We start from the raw sequence: 15596 nt of genomic DNA on the forward strand, positions 1-15596 counted from the left end.
TGTCCAAGTCTTTTATGTTCATGTGAAAATGTTTGCTCTAAACGACCTATTCAGTGTAAATGAGGCCATGTTCACACTGCACAGCATCAGAAAACAGGATGTTTAATAGGCCTTTATTTATTTAACCTTCTCCATGCTGTTAACAAAGCATAATCCAGAGGAGCAAACAAAGGCTTTAAACTGTCGTTTGTTTAGGTGCAGTTCCTCTAATGGCCACCAGATGCTACTAAAAACTCGCTGCTTGTATCCAAGTGAATGGGAAAACCCACAACTTTCTAAAAATACAAACCAATAATTTTCCCCCACACAAAGTTCAGCGCTCAGAAAACAGCCTCGCTTCTTCTAGGTACGTCTGATGAACAAGGCTGGTTCTATTGAAAAATATTAGCATTTAAACCTTCTGTTTTAGTTACTAAACAATCAATTTTATGAGATGTAAATTCCAGCTATAGAACCCTGAAGTCCCCAAACATATATATTTTAAATCCTGTGTGCACAAGATGAAATAAAAATAAAAATATATTATCTGAGGTTTTCAGAGGGTTTCTAATGCCAAGTAAAAGTCACAAAAAATATAACAAAATGATGAAAAAGGTTAAAGGCCTACAGTGTGAACAGAGCCTTTCAGTGGCTAAGTAGTGAAAAATGCCACTTTTAAAGAAATATTCAATTTACAGTTCAAACAGCAACAAACATTTACAGTGTAATTACAAAAAAGAAAAAAATCCACCATTAAAATAACACTCAAATTACACCGCGTGATGCCAAACATCCCCAAAAAACATACGAGTTACACTAACGATCTGATGAGCACTGAATGCAGCAGTGATGACATATCAGCTCTGAAATAAATATCACACAGTCAAAAGAGGAAATGAAATTTAAAATTCAAGGTTATGTGTTGCACTGTAACACCAACTGTATAGCAAGTCAGAGATGGATTAGAAGCTACGCTCACCTGAGCAGGTTCACCTAGAAAACACACTGAAACACTGCAGACTGTGGTTTACACTCACACGGCTGTGTATGTAGAGGAGAAATGTAGCTGTTACATCTAGTTTCTAATGATTTCAGAATGTTCACAGAACCAGACACACGTTAACACCGTTTGACACAATCTGAAAGGAAAGCTCGTCAGTAAGTCACCCACACATTTTACACACAGTATCACTGGTTTTTCATATGTGAACCTGCAGACAGGTGGTTCTGAAAGCATCCGTGTTACATTCACTGCCAGTCTCCCTTCCAACCGCGTTAGACACAGCTAAGGTGTCTTCATGTGCTGACCAGCTGAGTCCAGACCAAAACTGCAGACAACCGTTTCCTTCAAAACACAACAGGAAATAACAGCCTTTGTGTCTGTGAAGTACAAAAGTAATGCTTCACGGTTCTAGTTGTGGGTTCTGTTATTATCTGCTGTGAAACAAACATTGATACATTTGTTGTAGTTGTAAAGTGATAAAAAGCAAAAAGACAAGTGAGTAGTTGTAAAGTGATAAAAAGCAAAAACTAGACAAGTGTGTTAAAATGAGACACGTCACAATATGATGAGATAAACTCTGGAGTCTCGAATAAAGAAAACAAAAGCATTCAATTAACTCAGTAATATTTTTTTACTTATTTGTTTATAAATAATAAAATAGTACTTTAACTGCTTTGTCATTTTAAGCCAGAATAAGTAAAGAAAATTATTAAAAAGAACATTTTCATTCACATGTATTTAGTTGTATGTCATCAGTGTATAAAGAGATGCATAAATGAGGAACTATCCAAGCTGCATTATTAAACATCTTTATTTTACACTTGTATTGCATTAATATCTAGCCACACGTATTTTTACATTTATGAGTTTAGTCGCTCATTTGAATTAAACACTGAAAAGGTTATCTGAATTGATCTGGCACTGTCCAGACTCCACAGAAACCGAACTGGGCAGCACAGTGGCCACAGCAAACACGTCATTTCTGGTAGAAAACACCCACACACACACAAAAACAACATAAAACATAATCAAGTGGGCTGGATGAGCATCAGAAAGCACAACTTTGTTGTTGTGTACGTTCTTGTTTCAGGCAGCAATGTTTTAGATATTAATATTAATGCATCAAAATGTCTCAAACCAAAGTGTATGTTGCATAACGAGTGTTTCCACACGTCTAAAAGTTGTCAGCTTGTGTTTGTTATTGCAGCTGGCGGCGTTGCCCCGCTGAGCAGCAGATCTACAGGAAGCTGGTGGGTCTACACGTTGATGGCATGAGCGTGCTTCTTGCAGAGAGGTTTGTCTTTCTTTGAGTAGAAAGGCTGGCCCTCCAGGTTCACATGGCACACCTGCAGTCAATGACAACAGAGAGCTGACGTTCATGCTCTGAGATCAGTGAGCGGAGCCTTCAAGAGTCCGTTCACCCCAATAAAAAACACATGCATTTTCTAACTTCCTTCTAACGGTATCTGTGCACTCACATCAGTCTGGTTTCATTTCTCCAGGTTTTGTGATGTGCGTGTCTGAGATTTATGAACAACAGAGCGAAATTTAGTTTGTGCTGCTGTTGTCCACCAGTTATTAATTAGAACGGGCGTCACTTTGATGTGTCTGAAGGAGGAGTCACTAATCTCTGTGTTCACACTGTTCCACTGGCTTCTCCCACAGAACGCCGACAGGCATAGCAGAGATGGGAGGGTTCAGAAAAACAGAAAACCTTCAGGACACGATCAGATGCCACTGTTCCTGGACTAGTATTAGACTGCCTGTTGCAGGCTCTCCTTTTTGCCCCAGCATGGCAATAACAGTAGAATTTCAAAAACAAAAATGCAGCAGCAGCACCTCTTTCCAAACACATAAAAGCTGAAGTTAATTTTTAATTTAACTTTGATGAAGTCTGAGGCTCATATTTGCTCAGCTGCCAATCGGAAACCCTCTCGACTGCTCTATGCTGTGATGGAAAAGCAAACTGGATGGAGGAACCATAAAACCTGGACGAATAAAACCATAAAGTACCTGGACAGGTCCCTGTAGTGGGAGAAGACAGATGAGGTTGTCTTGTTCTTACCGCACAGACGAAGCAGGTGTCGTGCCAGGTGTAGCCCAGGGCCTCAATGAACTTATCACCAGCTTCAACCGGGAAGTCACAGCCGTGACACTTAGTGCTGAAGAGTGCAACAAAATCTGAGGGAGACAGGCAGAGACAGGTCATCCCTACAGCTTCCACACAGAGCCTGGTAAGAGCGGACTTATCAGTCACCTGTGGACTTAAGTAAAGCTCCTGAACTGTTACTCACACACCTCAACATAAACGTCACTTAGTTTTGTCTGTTAGAGGGTTGTGAAGCTGCTTCAGAGCAGACCCTCGATGGCTGCAGGACAGGAGCGGAGCATTAGACCATCTCACTGAGTATCCCACCACTTTTTCTTCACAGGTTATTGTCATTTCTTAGGCTGCTGACAACCAGCCAGAGTGACTGACGTCAGCGTGGGAACAAGCTCTTCTGATGGAGCTACCAACAGGGGAACACTCATAACCTGGACTGACAGATCTAAAATAAAAAAAACTCACAAACAGATGAATCAAAACTATTTTTCTAACTAAAGTCTGAGCTGCAGTCTCTGAAGCTGCTTCACAGTTCCACTTGAGACTGTCGTCCATTTCCCATGTTAATTACTCCTGCAGACAATTAAAATGAACTTTTTAAACACGGTCGTTTTCTGTGTTCCTGCACGTCTCACTGAGCAAACTGTGAGGAAAGCACAGTGTGGCCCTGGAGGGTCCATGTGTGTGCATGTGACCAACCATGTGATCAGCCTAAAGCCGCTCCTGCTCACATCAAAGCAAATCGTGCCACACTCAGACACAAGTTGGTTCTTTAGACATGTGTGCGGCATCACTGAGTGTGATGGACCCAAGCTCAGGACGACGCTGGCGCCACCTACCTTTCTCACAGTACGGCTCTCCGTCCTCCATGTGGAAGAGGCTGTTTCCGAATGGTTTTCCACAGGCGGCGCAGACGAAGCAGGTGGTGTGCCACGTCTGCCGCAGAGCGTGCATCACTTCCTGGACACAGGACGACACAGCAGGTCACACACGCTGCTTCAACAACAGACTGTTCAAGTCTCAAAACAGGAATCAGGCACACATATGAACATTAACAGTGTCATACTCGATGTGAAGGATCTCTCTTCTGTTGTGCTTCTGATGAAAATGCAGCAGGCCTCATGTCTCACTGCCTCAGATCTAGTTTTTATTCCAGTTTAAACTACTGAAATGACTTTTATTGTTTTTATATTCATCACGTTTCATCTGTTCAGAAACTGAGCATTTGTCTCAAATTGTTTTCTGTTTGCACATTTCTTCTGTCTTATCTGTGCTGTCAGTCATCTGTGAGGCGCGTTGAGTCACACAAACCTGTTTCAACAGGTGCCAGATTGATTTAAAAACCCTGACTCAGCACAAATATAAAGGAAGTTTTATTTAGTGAGTTTATTTATGTGGCACCTGTCGGGAGCAGACATCACAGAGTGCTTCACACGGATGATAAAACGAATCAGGTACAACAACAGTCCACAGGTAGAGGGTACACAGGTAGAGAGTACACAGGTAGAGAGTACACAGGTAGAGGGTACACAGGTAGAGAGTACACAGGTAGAGGGTACACAGGTAGAGGGTACACAGGTAGAGAGTACACAGGTAGAGGGTACACAGGTAGAGAGTACACAGGTACATGGGCGTCTCACCCCCATGATCTTGGTGTTGCAGCGAGCGCAGGTTGGGGCGAAGAACTCCTTGTAGCAGTTCTCACAGTAGACGTTGTTCTGCTCCTCCACGAAGCTGACGTCAGCCAGAGACTTGTGGCAGTAGTGGCAGTTAAACTCCTCGGGGTGCCAGGAACGGCCGAGGGCCACCAGGAAGGGCCCCCTGGAAACAACAGCAGGCTCCCGTGGTCATGTTTATTCATGTTGTTGAACAGGTGTGAAATCAACGCACCTGCAGGTTTTGCACCTGTGATTTAAATCACTTTTTCATTTTGCCTCTTAAATGTTCAAAATAAACAAGGTTATACTGTTTCTCAGTGGGACACTCATGTGACACAGGTGTTTATAAGTTGTACTGCACCTACAGCTCCTGGACATTTCCTAAAGCTCTGACTGTATATTCAGGAACTGGACTTTCAATCAAGATGAAAAATAAGGGGCAGATTCCAGGTTATTTACTCAAAATGTACATAAATTTTTACCTCAAAGGTACCCAAAAAAAGTCTTCATGATATATCCCCTTAAAACCTGATTCACAGCTGTTAAAGGGTAAATTCATGTAATTTCAGATGAATATTTATGTCATATTGGTTACCATCAATACTTAGTACATATACTGTAACTACCGTTTACATGTAAACGCAGAGCAGTACAGAACAAACTGAAGCTGCAGGAGGGGAATGTTTTCAGTTGCCTGCAAACTGAATCGTGCTGTGTTCATGACTAAGGTCGGCAGCAGCAGGGTGTGAAGGCTCAGGTGGGGCCTACCTGATGATGCTGTTGCAGAAGCCGCACAGAGGTGTACGGTTGCTGGCAGCAAACCTCTCTGCCTTTTGGACCACACCCCTAGCCACAGGGACGTGGGGGGCGGGGGATGGGGTGATGAGGGCAGGGCTTGTGGCTGGAGGTGCAGTGGGAGAGGGGTTGGGGATGTACACTGGTGGAGGGGGGGCTGCCTGGGGCAGCTGCTGCACCTTCATGGTGGTGGTGGTAGTCTTAGTTGGGTCGAACTTATCGGCAAAGCTGGTGTCAGTCACCCAAGGGGGTCTGTTTGAGGAGGCTAGAGCAGCTGTAGAGGGGGCCAGGGTGGCGACTGGAGGGCGGGGCTGAGACAGTGCTGGAGCAGGAGCAGGAGCTGAGACAAGGACAATCCTTTAAAAAACTTCCAGTGGGACAGGAGGCAGAATCACTTCTCATAAATCAAACTGCAAGTGCTCTCACCTGGATGGGAGGGGTAGATGCAGGCGGTGCTGACCACCTTCTGAGGGGCGGAGCCAACAGGAATCTGAATGGAGCTCTGCTGGGTGGGTGGGACCTGATGCATGTGGGGCGGAGCCTGTGGAGCCTGATGCATGGCAGGAGGCTGAGTGTAGTGACTGGAGAGGGATGAAACATGATCGACGAGTCATAAAGCTGTGGTTATAACACTCCTAACAGCCACGACACATCCAGCCCTCATCTGTGCTACTGCTAAACTCAATTAAATTCTTCTAAAGGTGCAGTCACACCAAAATCCACCTGGCAAAACATTTGGCTGCATCCACATCCCAGGCCTTAACGCTCAGTTCGGATCTTTTTATGTTGATGCGTCACATCCATGTGTGTTAAGTGTATCAGGAGCTAGCATGGCTAGCAGGCTAACAACAGTTCACAGAGGTGTAACAATTCATTAACCTCAGCAAGATACAAACAGTATTATGTCTGAATGAACACTCAGGTGGAGCCACCCTCTCCAACCACCTGGATACTGAACAAGATTTCACAGGTCAAAGTTCAGTCAGACTGAGGCAAAGTCAAGGAGGCAGGTTAGTTTGTGACTTACAACCATTTCACACAGACGTGAAGTGAATTTAGGTCTGACTGCACCTTTAGACTCTTGTGTGACTTCTTGCAGCCAGGTTCATCCAGATTAGCTGCTCATGCTAACGCCAGCATGTTAAGAGAGCTCTGTTTTCCAGGCTCTTTAAATAACTCCATTTATTTGTGGGGTACCTGTGCATAGTCATGTTTAATCACAACGCATTTGTCTCTGGATGCATAACAAACATGGTGAATACATTTGTTTCCTCATAAAACATGGTGATACTGTACAACTATCTGATAATGGCTCCTTTGTAAAGACTATAGCTTTAATTACTGGAGTTATTAATGGTTAATGCATCACTGACTAGTGTGGATCAGTCTACAGAGGTGTTAATAACCAGTTAGTAACTGTCTTTTGGTCCAGATGTGCTGCAACAGGAGGGATCACTGAATGGGCTTAGCAGGTACAGGCCCGGGGGCCCCTGCAACGTATCCCACAGGGAGACACAAAAGGAACAATATATGACACTAAACAACCACAAAGAGACACAGAATGAACACAGAGGTGCAAATCTTGTAGAAATAGATGTAAAAAATTACAAGCACATGTAAAATGACCAATATGAGACAAAATGGTTACAGAGATACAGCGAACCGGTACAAAATGCTGCTGTTACCACAGAATGACACCCAAAACAGTCACAAACTCCATGGCAGCATGGTTTGTAGTTGTTCTGTGACTTTATTTAGTGTGGGGGCCTTGCTCCTATAGTAAGGGCGGGGTGTCTTTCACACATCTGCACCCAGGGCCCTGTTGTATCATAATCAGCCCATGAGCAGAAGATCACTGGTGAAAGGACAAAGTGTTGTCCTGGAGGAGGCTTTTCCACAACATGGCAACTCAACACCTTTGAATGTTTATAACAGATCTATAATGCATTAGTAAATGATTTGATTTATTTATTCTTTCAAGCATGTAAAGACAGTTGATATATCAACACACATAATTTTACACATATCCAACAAATGCTAATCCAATATCAATTTGCTTATACCTAGTACATGCTTGAATGGAGTAGGAAGAAGTCAGACTTATCCAGTCCTACCCCATGACATCATCTTACCATCATTGGTTTACAAGCAGTATCTCTACATAAATAATTATCTTCTACACCACTTTTTTGCTGACAGGTTAATGAAAGAGTGGGCACCTTTTCAACAGTCTTTTTTCTATTTCCATAAAGAGTTTTCTCTGTGTGTGTCTTATGACTGCTGTAAAAATTAAGTTGAAATGTAATTTTTAGACAGGGCAATACAGAGAAATGAAACAATCAGACCCATGTTTGTTTGAGGACTTTTGTTTTACTTTATATTTTAAATATTCTATCTACAATAAAAACAATGCTTCTACATTAAAGTCTTCTGCATGTTAAAGGCTTTCTATGCTTTCTGTTTTGATTTTATAACTCATTACTTCATATACAACTTTGCATTTGTGAGCAAAAATGTTTTTTCTTTAAAATCAACACTTATTCGTTTTTGTCTGTTAGGTGTCTTTCTTTTTTTTACTGTTTGTTGAACCCAAATGCCCAGCATGCTTATTTATGAGCAACTTTTTAAATGAACTGAGTCATTCTTTAGGTAAATACACTAAAGCTGAAGTCAGCTGAAGAACCTGCTCGGCCAGGACAAACAAAACAAATCAAGGGTTTGTTTGAATACTGTGCAAACAGCGCCACCCAGTGGAAGACAGAAAAGCAACAGCAACTGCTGAGGAAGACGACACTGTTTTCCTCTGTCATTCACTGCCTGCACATGATCCTACACATCCGAAATAAATTAGTCAGCAAACCTGAATTTTCCTCAATAAAATACACAGAGGACAAAGTGTTACTTTACACAGATATCCTACCTACCACTCCTGTTTTAATTTCACTTTGTGTTTTTTTTACGCTGTGTTCACGTGGCGTTCCAAACATAAGGTCAAACTGCCCCTCACCATTTAAGTATAAAACATCTGGGTTTCACAAACAGCACAAAATAGCAAAGAATATATCGATATTGGCAAGGGTTAGGTATATTTTGGACGGGAAAGCACTACGTATTTTGTATTCTTCATTGATTTTACCATACTTGGAGTATGGCGTTGAAAACTGGGAAAACACATGCAAAAGCTCACTTCAACCATTGTATATATTACAAAAAAGAGCGATAAGAATTGTGCATAAGATGGGGTATAGGGATCACACCAATGTAGCTTTCATACAGTCTAAATTGTTAAAATTTTTTGATTTAGTGGGATATAAGACTGCTGTGTTTATGTATAAAGCCAGGAACAATTTATTACCTGGTGGAATTCAAAAACTATTTAATGAAAGGGAAGGGGGATACAATTTAAGGGGTCAGTTAAATTTAAAAATTCATGCTATACGTACAACCAAAAAAAGATTTTGTATTTCCATAAGTGGTGTAAAACTATGGAATAATTTAAGTGTGGACATAAAAAATAGTAATAGAATTGACGAGTTTAAACATAAATATAAAGGTATGTGTCAATCAAGATATATGCAAGAACAGGCTCAATGATTAATTACATGGACAATTGTGGGTGTGGTGTACATTTTGTAACCATTCTTTAGTATATTACTTGTGTGATTTAAGAATGTTAACACTGTTATATTCTTTTTTTAGTATAATATGTGTGTGTGTAGAAGTGAACAATTTACCGCTTGTAAACCAATGATGGTAAGATGATGTCATGGGGTAGGACTGGATAAGTCTGACTTCTTCCTACTGTACTAGGTATAAGCACATTGATAATGGATTATGTGTAAAATTACGCAGGATGTCATATCAACTGTTTTACATGCTTGAAAGAATAAATCAAATCAAATCAAATCAAACCTATCCAGGGTGCACCCCGCCTCTGGCCCAGTGTCGCCTGGGATCAGCTCCACCCCCGACCAGGATAAGCGTATGCAGCTGATGGATAGATAGACTCTGGCTGGCTGTGTGTTTCTTCTTCACCTTCGGCGCTGTTTCTAGGACTGTGTACTGTGTGTATCAGTGTCCCCATGCATGTGCTACAGACAAAATGGAGGCCCACTTGTCAAACACTGCAGTAAAAACTCCACAGCATCGCTTCAACTGGGAGATCTGCTAGCATTAACTTAATGACTTAATGAGGTTAGATTCCAGCTGCTAAGCACAAAACTATCCTGCAAAAACAACTGCTGCTGCATTTGATCTTTGTATTTTGTGGAACAGTAAATCTTCCTGAGCCTCCTGCAGTTTGCACTTTATCAACAGCATCACGTTGCCTGTGCAGTTTCAACATGAGATGTCAACACTTACCTGGATCTCATGTGCCAAGACACATCCCAGTATGAAGTGATTTGTGGATCAGGAGATGTTAAAAAACAGAGTTTTGGTGGCATTTCAGTGACCAAATTTGATGTGAAACATGCCTGAGCACTGAAATATAGTTAGGGAAATGCTTTTAAAAGAACAGATTGTCATGATCCTACCCCTCCCTGCCCCCAGTTCACCCAGACTCCTGGTATGTCACCTCATCACGCACAGTGGTTTCACCTGCACCTTAATCCTGCACACCTGTTCTCCATAGTATATACAGTAGCAGCTCCTCACTCTGTCACCAAATCACTGGGCTGTGGGTGTTACCTTTGTATGTACGCAAAATACAGAAAAAACAAAAGACAGAAGAGAATCTGAAACCAGTCTGACATCAGTGAAACAATGTTAGCACAAAGCCTCCATTACAACCACCCCCAAAACAACTTTAATTTACTCTGGTGATAAAACTGCAGTTTGGTAAGAAACAAATCCATGAAGTGTGCCAGGTGGAGTTTGTTGCTTCAGAGCCAGTTAGATGAGACTCACATGTTACTGATGAAATGATGAATCTGTTATGTCTCAGCTGTTACATGGTCCTGAGCTGAGCAATGAATCAATGCTGCCAGGGGTAGGGGTTTAAGTCCCATTAGAGGTCCCTGTCCCGAACAGAAAGGCCTCAGTATGCTCGAATGAAATCGTCTAACAGCATCACAGCATTGCCAGACTGACCATCACATCCACTTCACTCAGTCAGGCACTTTTTTGTTTGTTGCTGTTATTAGTGTACTAAAGCAGCCAAATACACGTTCTACAATGAAATCAAATGCTGTTTGGATAGACGACACTGAAAAACATGGAATGTATCCTGAAGCATATCGAGGCCTTTCATCCACTCATGGTACAGTGAGGACTTTTAGAAACAGAAGCCTGTGTTTAACGGCAGATGGTGTGTTATGCCGTGTAGAAATGGCAGCAGCGTGAAGCGGGCTAAAGGCGTGTACCTGGAGACTGCAGCGTGGTGCTGGATGCTGTAGCCATCGGCAGACGGATGCTTCAGGCTGCAGGTGTGGAGACAACAGTGGAGGTTACCTGACGAGCTGCAACATGCAGAGCTCACCTGTAGCTGCAGGCTGTGGACGACACCTGCTGCCAGGGACGCTTCAGGTCAGTCTTTGTAGCACATCTGCATTTTCTATTCGGTTTGTTAAATCTCCCTGTGTCTAATTACAGGTAACAGACTTGAGATCTGGCTGTCTGTGTCCAGCTTCTTTTCCAGTACATTTCCACCTGCTCAGACAAAGCTGCTGCCCATGACCTGTTCAGCAGCGGACAGAGCCAGTCAGAGACCAGCTGGGAAACACAGTGGAGCATTTAGCAGCTCCATAGCCAGAGGTTCCCCTCAGGAGGTGGTGGAGACCAAACCCAAAGTGAACAGAGAGGGCGCGCTGGGCTGAGGCTCATCGGGAGACACAACACGAACATGTAGCTCTCTCTGCTGGGTCTAGAAGTAGGCAGCTGTTTGCAAACATGCTCCTTTATGAGATGTTAATATGTCATGTTCTCAGATATCACACTCCCGGTGCCACCAAAATAAACAAACAAACAAACACAACAACTGTCCTAAATTCTGATAAGACAGTATGACCCAGTCCGTACACCATCAGCACATCATGAGGCTTCAAACAGCAACAGACATGCAAGTCTCAGATGTTGGATTTTCTCCAGCAGCACATGAACACAACACGTCCTCAGCAGCAGATGCGGCTGCGCACAACCACACTCACACAAACGGCGGTGTTACAATCAGACCATGGGTCAAGAAATTATTAATACGATATGGGCTGAAGCAGTGAAACCCACAGGTGACGGTAGGAAGTGACAGTCGGCAGTGAAAGAATAAGTTCACGTCACCAAGATAAGTAGAACCTGGATTAATAAGGGATTTTAATGCACCAGTTCTTCCATGTTTCCTCCAAACTGTCGCTTCCTGAAACAGAGTTTAAACATCAGCTCCAGTGCCATCAATGCAGAATCAAGTCATGTTGGTGCCCAGATGTGCTCACAGCTGTTGCTACCTGTGAGGGGCGGGGTCGGTGGGAGCCAGAGGTTGCATGGAGGAGTTAACAGCTGGAGAATGGGGTGGGTACAAGCTGGAGCATGCTCGGTGGGGCTGCAGCACAGGGAGGGTTATTAAGAGCCACAGTGAGAGAGATAGAGCAAGTCACACATATCTAAACAGTGTATATACTGATATATGTATACATGCAGTCTGCATGCACTTATATGTACGATCTGGTTAGCTAAAGCCTGGGAAAGGAAAAGAAGCTTGTTACTGTTCTCATGCACAAATCAAAATGCTCGATATTGCTCAAGTAAACATACCAGAGGGGAAACAAGCTCGCCTACTGGAGAGCCGGGCTGGGTTGGTCAGCAGTGGGAAAGTCGTCAAAAGCCAGTTAAAGGCCGGTTTTGCCGGGTAGTAAAGACCCATGTATACACAATACCTTTGGTGGGAAAGTGGTATTACTGACATCCAACATGCTAGCAACCCGCCAAACATTCAGACTCCCACGTCTCTTAAAGGGAATGTGAGGTTACACACTGGATAATTGCATGTTACGCCCTAAACACACCCCTGTTCTAATGAGGAGATCAAATACAGGCCCTGTGCTACCTGCACGGGCATTTGAACTGTTTTCCTCGTCGTCAAATGACCAAAATGAACATGGACACACCCAAACAGCACTCGCGCCAATACATCTTGTTCAGACGCTGTAGATCCTCAAAATAGAGCCCTAAGAGCTTCATTCAGCTGAATCATGAGAGTCAAATGTGAACAGCGTCCTGCAGGATGAGGACAAACCACAGTCTCGTTACTAGAGGATAAAAGCTCGACCTCTGCTCCTGCTGATTCATGTTGAGTCACTGGACGAGGTATAGAGTCTGACAAGGGAAGGAAGCTGGCTGCAGGTCTGCCGGGAGAGGCAGCCAGGATCAATGGTGCATAATGGATGGATGATTAAATAAGTGCAGGGATCTAAGAGAGCTCCATCCATCAGTGCTGACACGGGGCGGAGGGGTGGAGACAAAGCAGTGACTCAGTTAGCATGTGTCGGAGTGCTACAGGAGGACGGTGAGAGGCTTTCAGACAATCTGGTGGAGAAACACCAGAATGAACATTTGTTTTCCAAACAAAGATGCCTCCTCTGGCGTTGCCATTTTGGACTTCATGTACTGTTTAGTTTCATGTTGTGTGTCTTTGTTTTGACGTTTAATGTCTCGGGGTCATGCTGGAATCCGGTGTTTTCGGTTTAACATTTCCTCACATTTTGTCTGCAAACGTGACCACTTATAGACCACTTAACCTGTAGAGGGGACAGGGGGTGGAGCCAGCCCCATCTGACACTGGGCAAGAGGTGGGTGCACCTGGACAGGTGGCCAGGCCATCACAGGACTGACACACAGCTAAAGGTCAACACTGACATCACTTGCTTCACTAGAAGATTGTAAAAGACTGGACGACTCACAGTTTGTAGAACTGTTGCAACCTGTGTTTATATTTAAACTGCTTTTCTTGTTTTTCTGTCTTAAAAAAGGTCACAGTGTCAGTGAGAGGACCTTAAAATGAAACATCAAATAAAGAATTAGATGGAATAAAATGTCACCAATGAGCAGCTGGTTATCTCTCAGTCCTAATGCACCTCCCGGTGGTGACATCCACTCATTACACCTTCTTCTACTAGTTCATCCACAAGTTTAGCCTCAGTGCTATAGTCTCAGTACTCAGTACTATAGTCTCAGTACCTCAGTGTTATAGTCTCAGTAACTCAGTGTTATAGTCTCAGTACCTCAGTACTATTGTCTCAGTACCTAGTACTATAGTCTCAGTACCTCAGTGCTATTGTCTCAGTACTCAGTACTATAGTCTCAGTACCTCAGTGCTATAGTCTCAGTACCTCAGTGTTATAGTCTCAGTAACTCAGTACTATAGTCAGTACCTCAGTACTATAGTCTCAGTACCTCAGTGCTATTGTCTCAGTACCTAGTACTATAGTCTCAGTACCTCAGTGCTATTGTCTCAGTACTCAGTACTATAGTCTCAGTACCTCAGTGCTACAGTGTCAGGGCCACTCGGCGGCCGCTGCCTCTCTTCCGCTTTTCTCTCCGACCTGCGGGATTTTGCACCTCAGCTGTGTTGCATTTCGGTAATTAGCGACTCGTCTGTCAGTGCACACAGCTGGGGTGCATCCCGCTGATTTGTTTCCTCCTTATTTATACCTCTGGCAGACGCTCCGCCGTTTCTGGAGCATTAACGTACATTACTTACATACTCTAAGTATGTGACAAATTTTATGTTTCTACCACGTATATTTATGTGTGTAAGATGCTACACTGACAGTTCCTGTGCGTTTTGGCTTGACCTTATAAACATTATTTATGCATTTCGCAAGACGTCCTTTGTTTTCCACGCTGACAGGTCCTGTGCTATGGATCACATTGTGAACGTAGGTTGTGTTTCTTTGTGTGTGTTAGATGTCCACGCTGACAGTTCCTGTGCTGTGGACCGCTTTGTTTGTTTTCTTGTCCGTGAGGTTAGCTACACGTTATTTTTTGGTCTCCACGCTGACAGTTCCAGTGCTGTGGAGTTCCGTTTTCGTTCGCCTATCCTCATGGTTAGCTTGTCTGTTCCCCTGTCCGTCCTTGTTCTCCTCCTGTCCTGGTTCCTGCTGTTGCCCTGTCTGCTCCCTTGGTCGTCCTGTCTCATCCACCATCTCTGCCCTGCTTTAATTATGTATATACATGGCCCCTGTTATGTTACTCTAGTCTCAGTACCTCAGTACTCACTTCCTTTCACAACCCAACTTTGCTGATCGTGCATCCACAAACAGTCATTCCTGATTTTATCCGTCTATATACCACCACGAGTTAACACTAAATTAGCGCTGGAGGAGCTGTACTGCCTGATCAACAGGCAGATGAACGCAAACCCAGAGGCGTCTGTGATTGTGGCTGGAGACTTTAACCATGTGGAACTTAAAGCAGTGTTTTCCAGATTCTACAGATTCATTAATTTTCCAACCAGGGACAATAACATCCTGGATCAGGTTTATTGCAATATCCTGGGAGCATACAAGGCCATAGCAGCTCCACACCTGGGCATGTCAGATCACATCTCAGTGGAGCTATAAACCTCTGATCTGCAGGACAAAACCAACCACCAAAACAGTTAAGGCAGGGGTGGGCAATTAATTTTTACATGGGGCCACATGAGAAACCTGAACTGTGTTGGAGGGCCGAACCAACGATAACTTGAACTTAATTCTTCTCAATATTCATCATCTCCCATTGTAAAAAGCAGTAAATTATATGTGTTGATTAGCTGCTACTGGTAATCAGAAGAATAAGCATATTCTCTAAATAGTTATATAAATATATGAAATTGTGGTGTAGATCAAACAGGAAAATACTCCTATAGAAGTAATAAACAGTAAAAACAAACATTACATCACAGTTCCATGTTATTTTCAACTTCACATAACACTGAAAAGGTGTTTTGCAGTATGGTAAAGATATGCCCCTCCTTGAACCGCCACCTTATTTTGGTGGAGGGGTTTGAGTACTCGAGTGATCCTAGGAGCTATGTTGGCGGGGGCTATATGCCCCTGGTCTCCCAAGGCAAACAGGTCCTGGGTGA

General features: G+C 43.3%; 1 protein-coding gene across 5 annotated transcripts in view; it reads right to left on the reverse strand.

The window, feature by feature from the left end:
- Window positions 1-1700: 1700 nt before the first annotated feature.
- The window catches only part of LOC109951600 (LIM domain-binding protein 3-like), a 37528-nt gene continuing 23632 nt past the window's right edge, over window positions 1701-15596 (reverse strand). For 2 of the 5 annotated variants that reach the window (XM_020586200.1, XM_020586201.1), the window contains exons 8-14: window positions 10903-10959; window positions 5966-6120; window positions 5513-5879; window positions 4727-4907; window positions 3926-4046; window positions 3048-3163; window positions 1701-2328 (exon numbers count right to left, since the gene is read on the reverse strand). In XM_020586200.1, the coding sequence (XP_020441856.1) occupies window positions 2239-2328; window positions 3048-3163; window positions 3926-4046; window positions 4727-4907; window positions 5513-5879; window positions 5966-6120; window positions 10903-10959 (1087 nt within the window). In that variant the 3' untranslated portion in view covers window positions 1701-2238. The remainder of the gene's footprint in view (window positions 2329-3047; window positions 3164-3925; window positions 4047-4726; window positions 4908-5512; window positions 5880-5965; window positions 6121-10902; window positions 10960-15596) is intronic. The other 3 variants (XM_020586203.1, XM_020586202.1, XM_020586204.1) reach the window with 2 other exon arrangements.

Source organism: Monopterus albus, unplaced genomic scaffold, assembly GCF_001952655.1.
Source record: "Monopterus albus unplaced genomic scaffold, M_albus_1.0 scaffold397.1, whole genome shotgun sequence".
Classification (NCBI taxonomy): domain Eukaryota; kingdom Metazoa; phylum Chordata; class Actinopteri; order Synbranchiformes; family Synbranchidae; genus Monopterus; species Monopterus albus.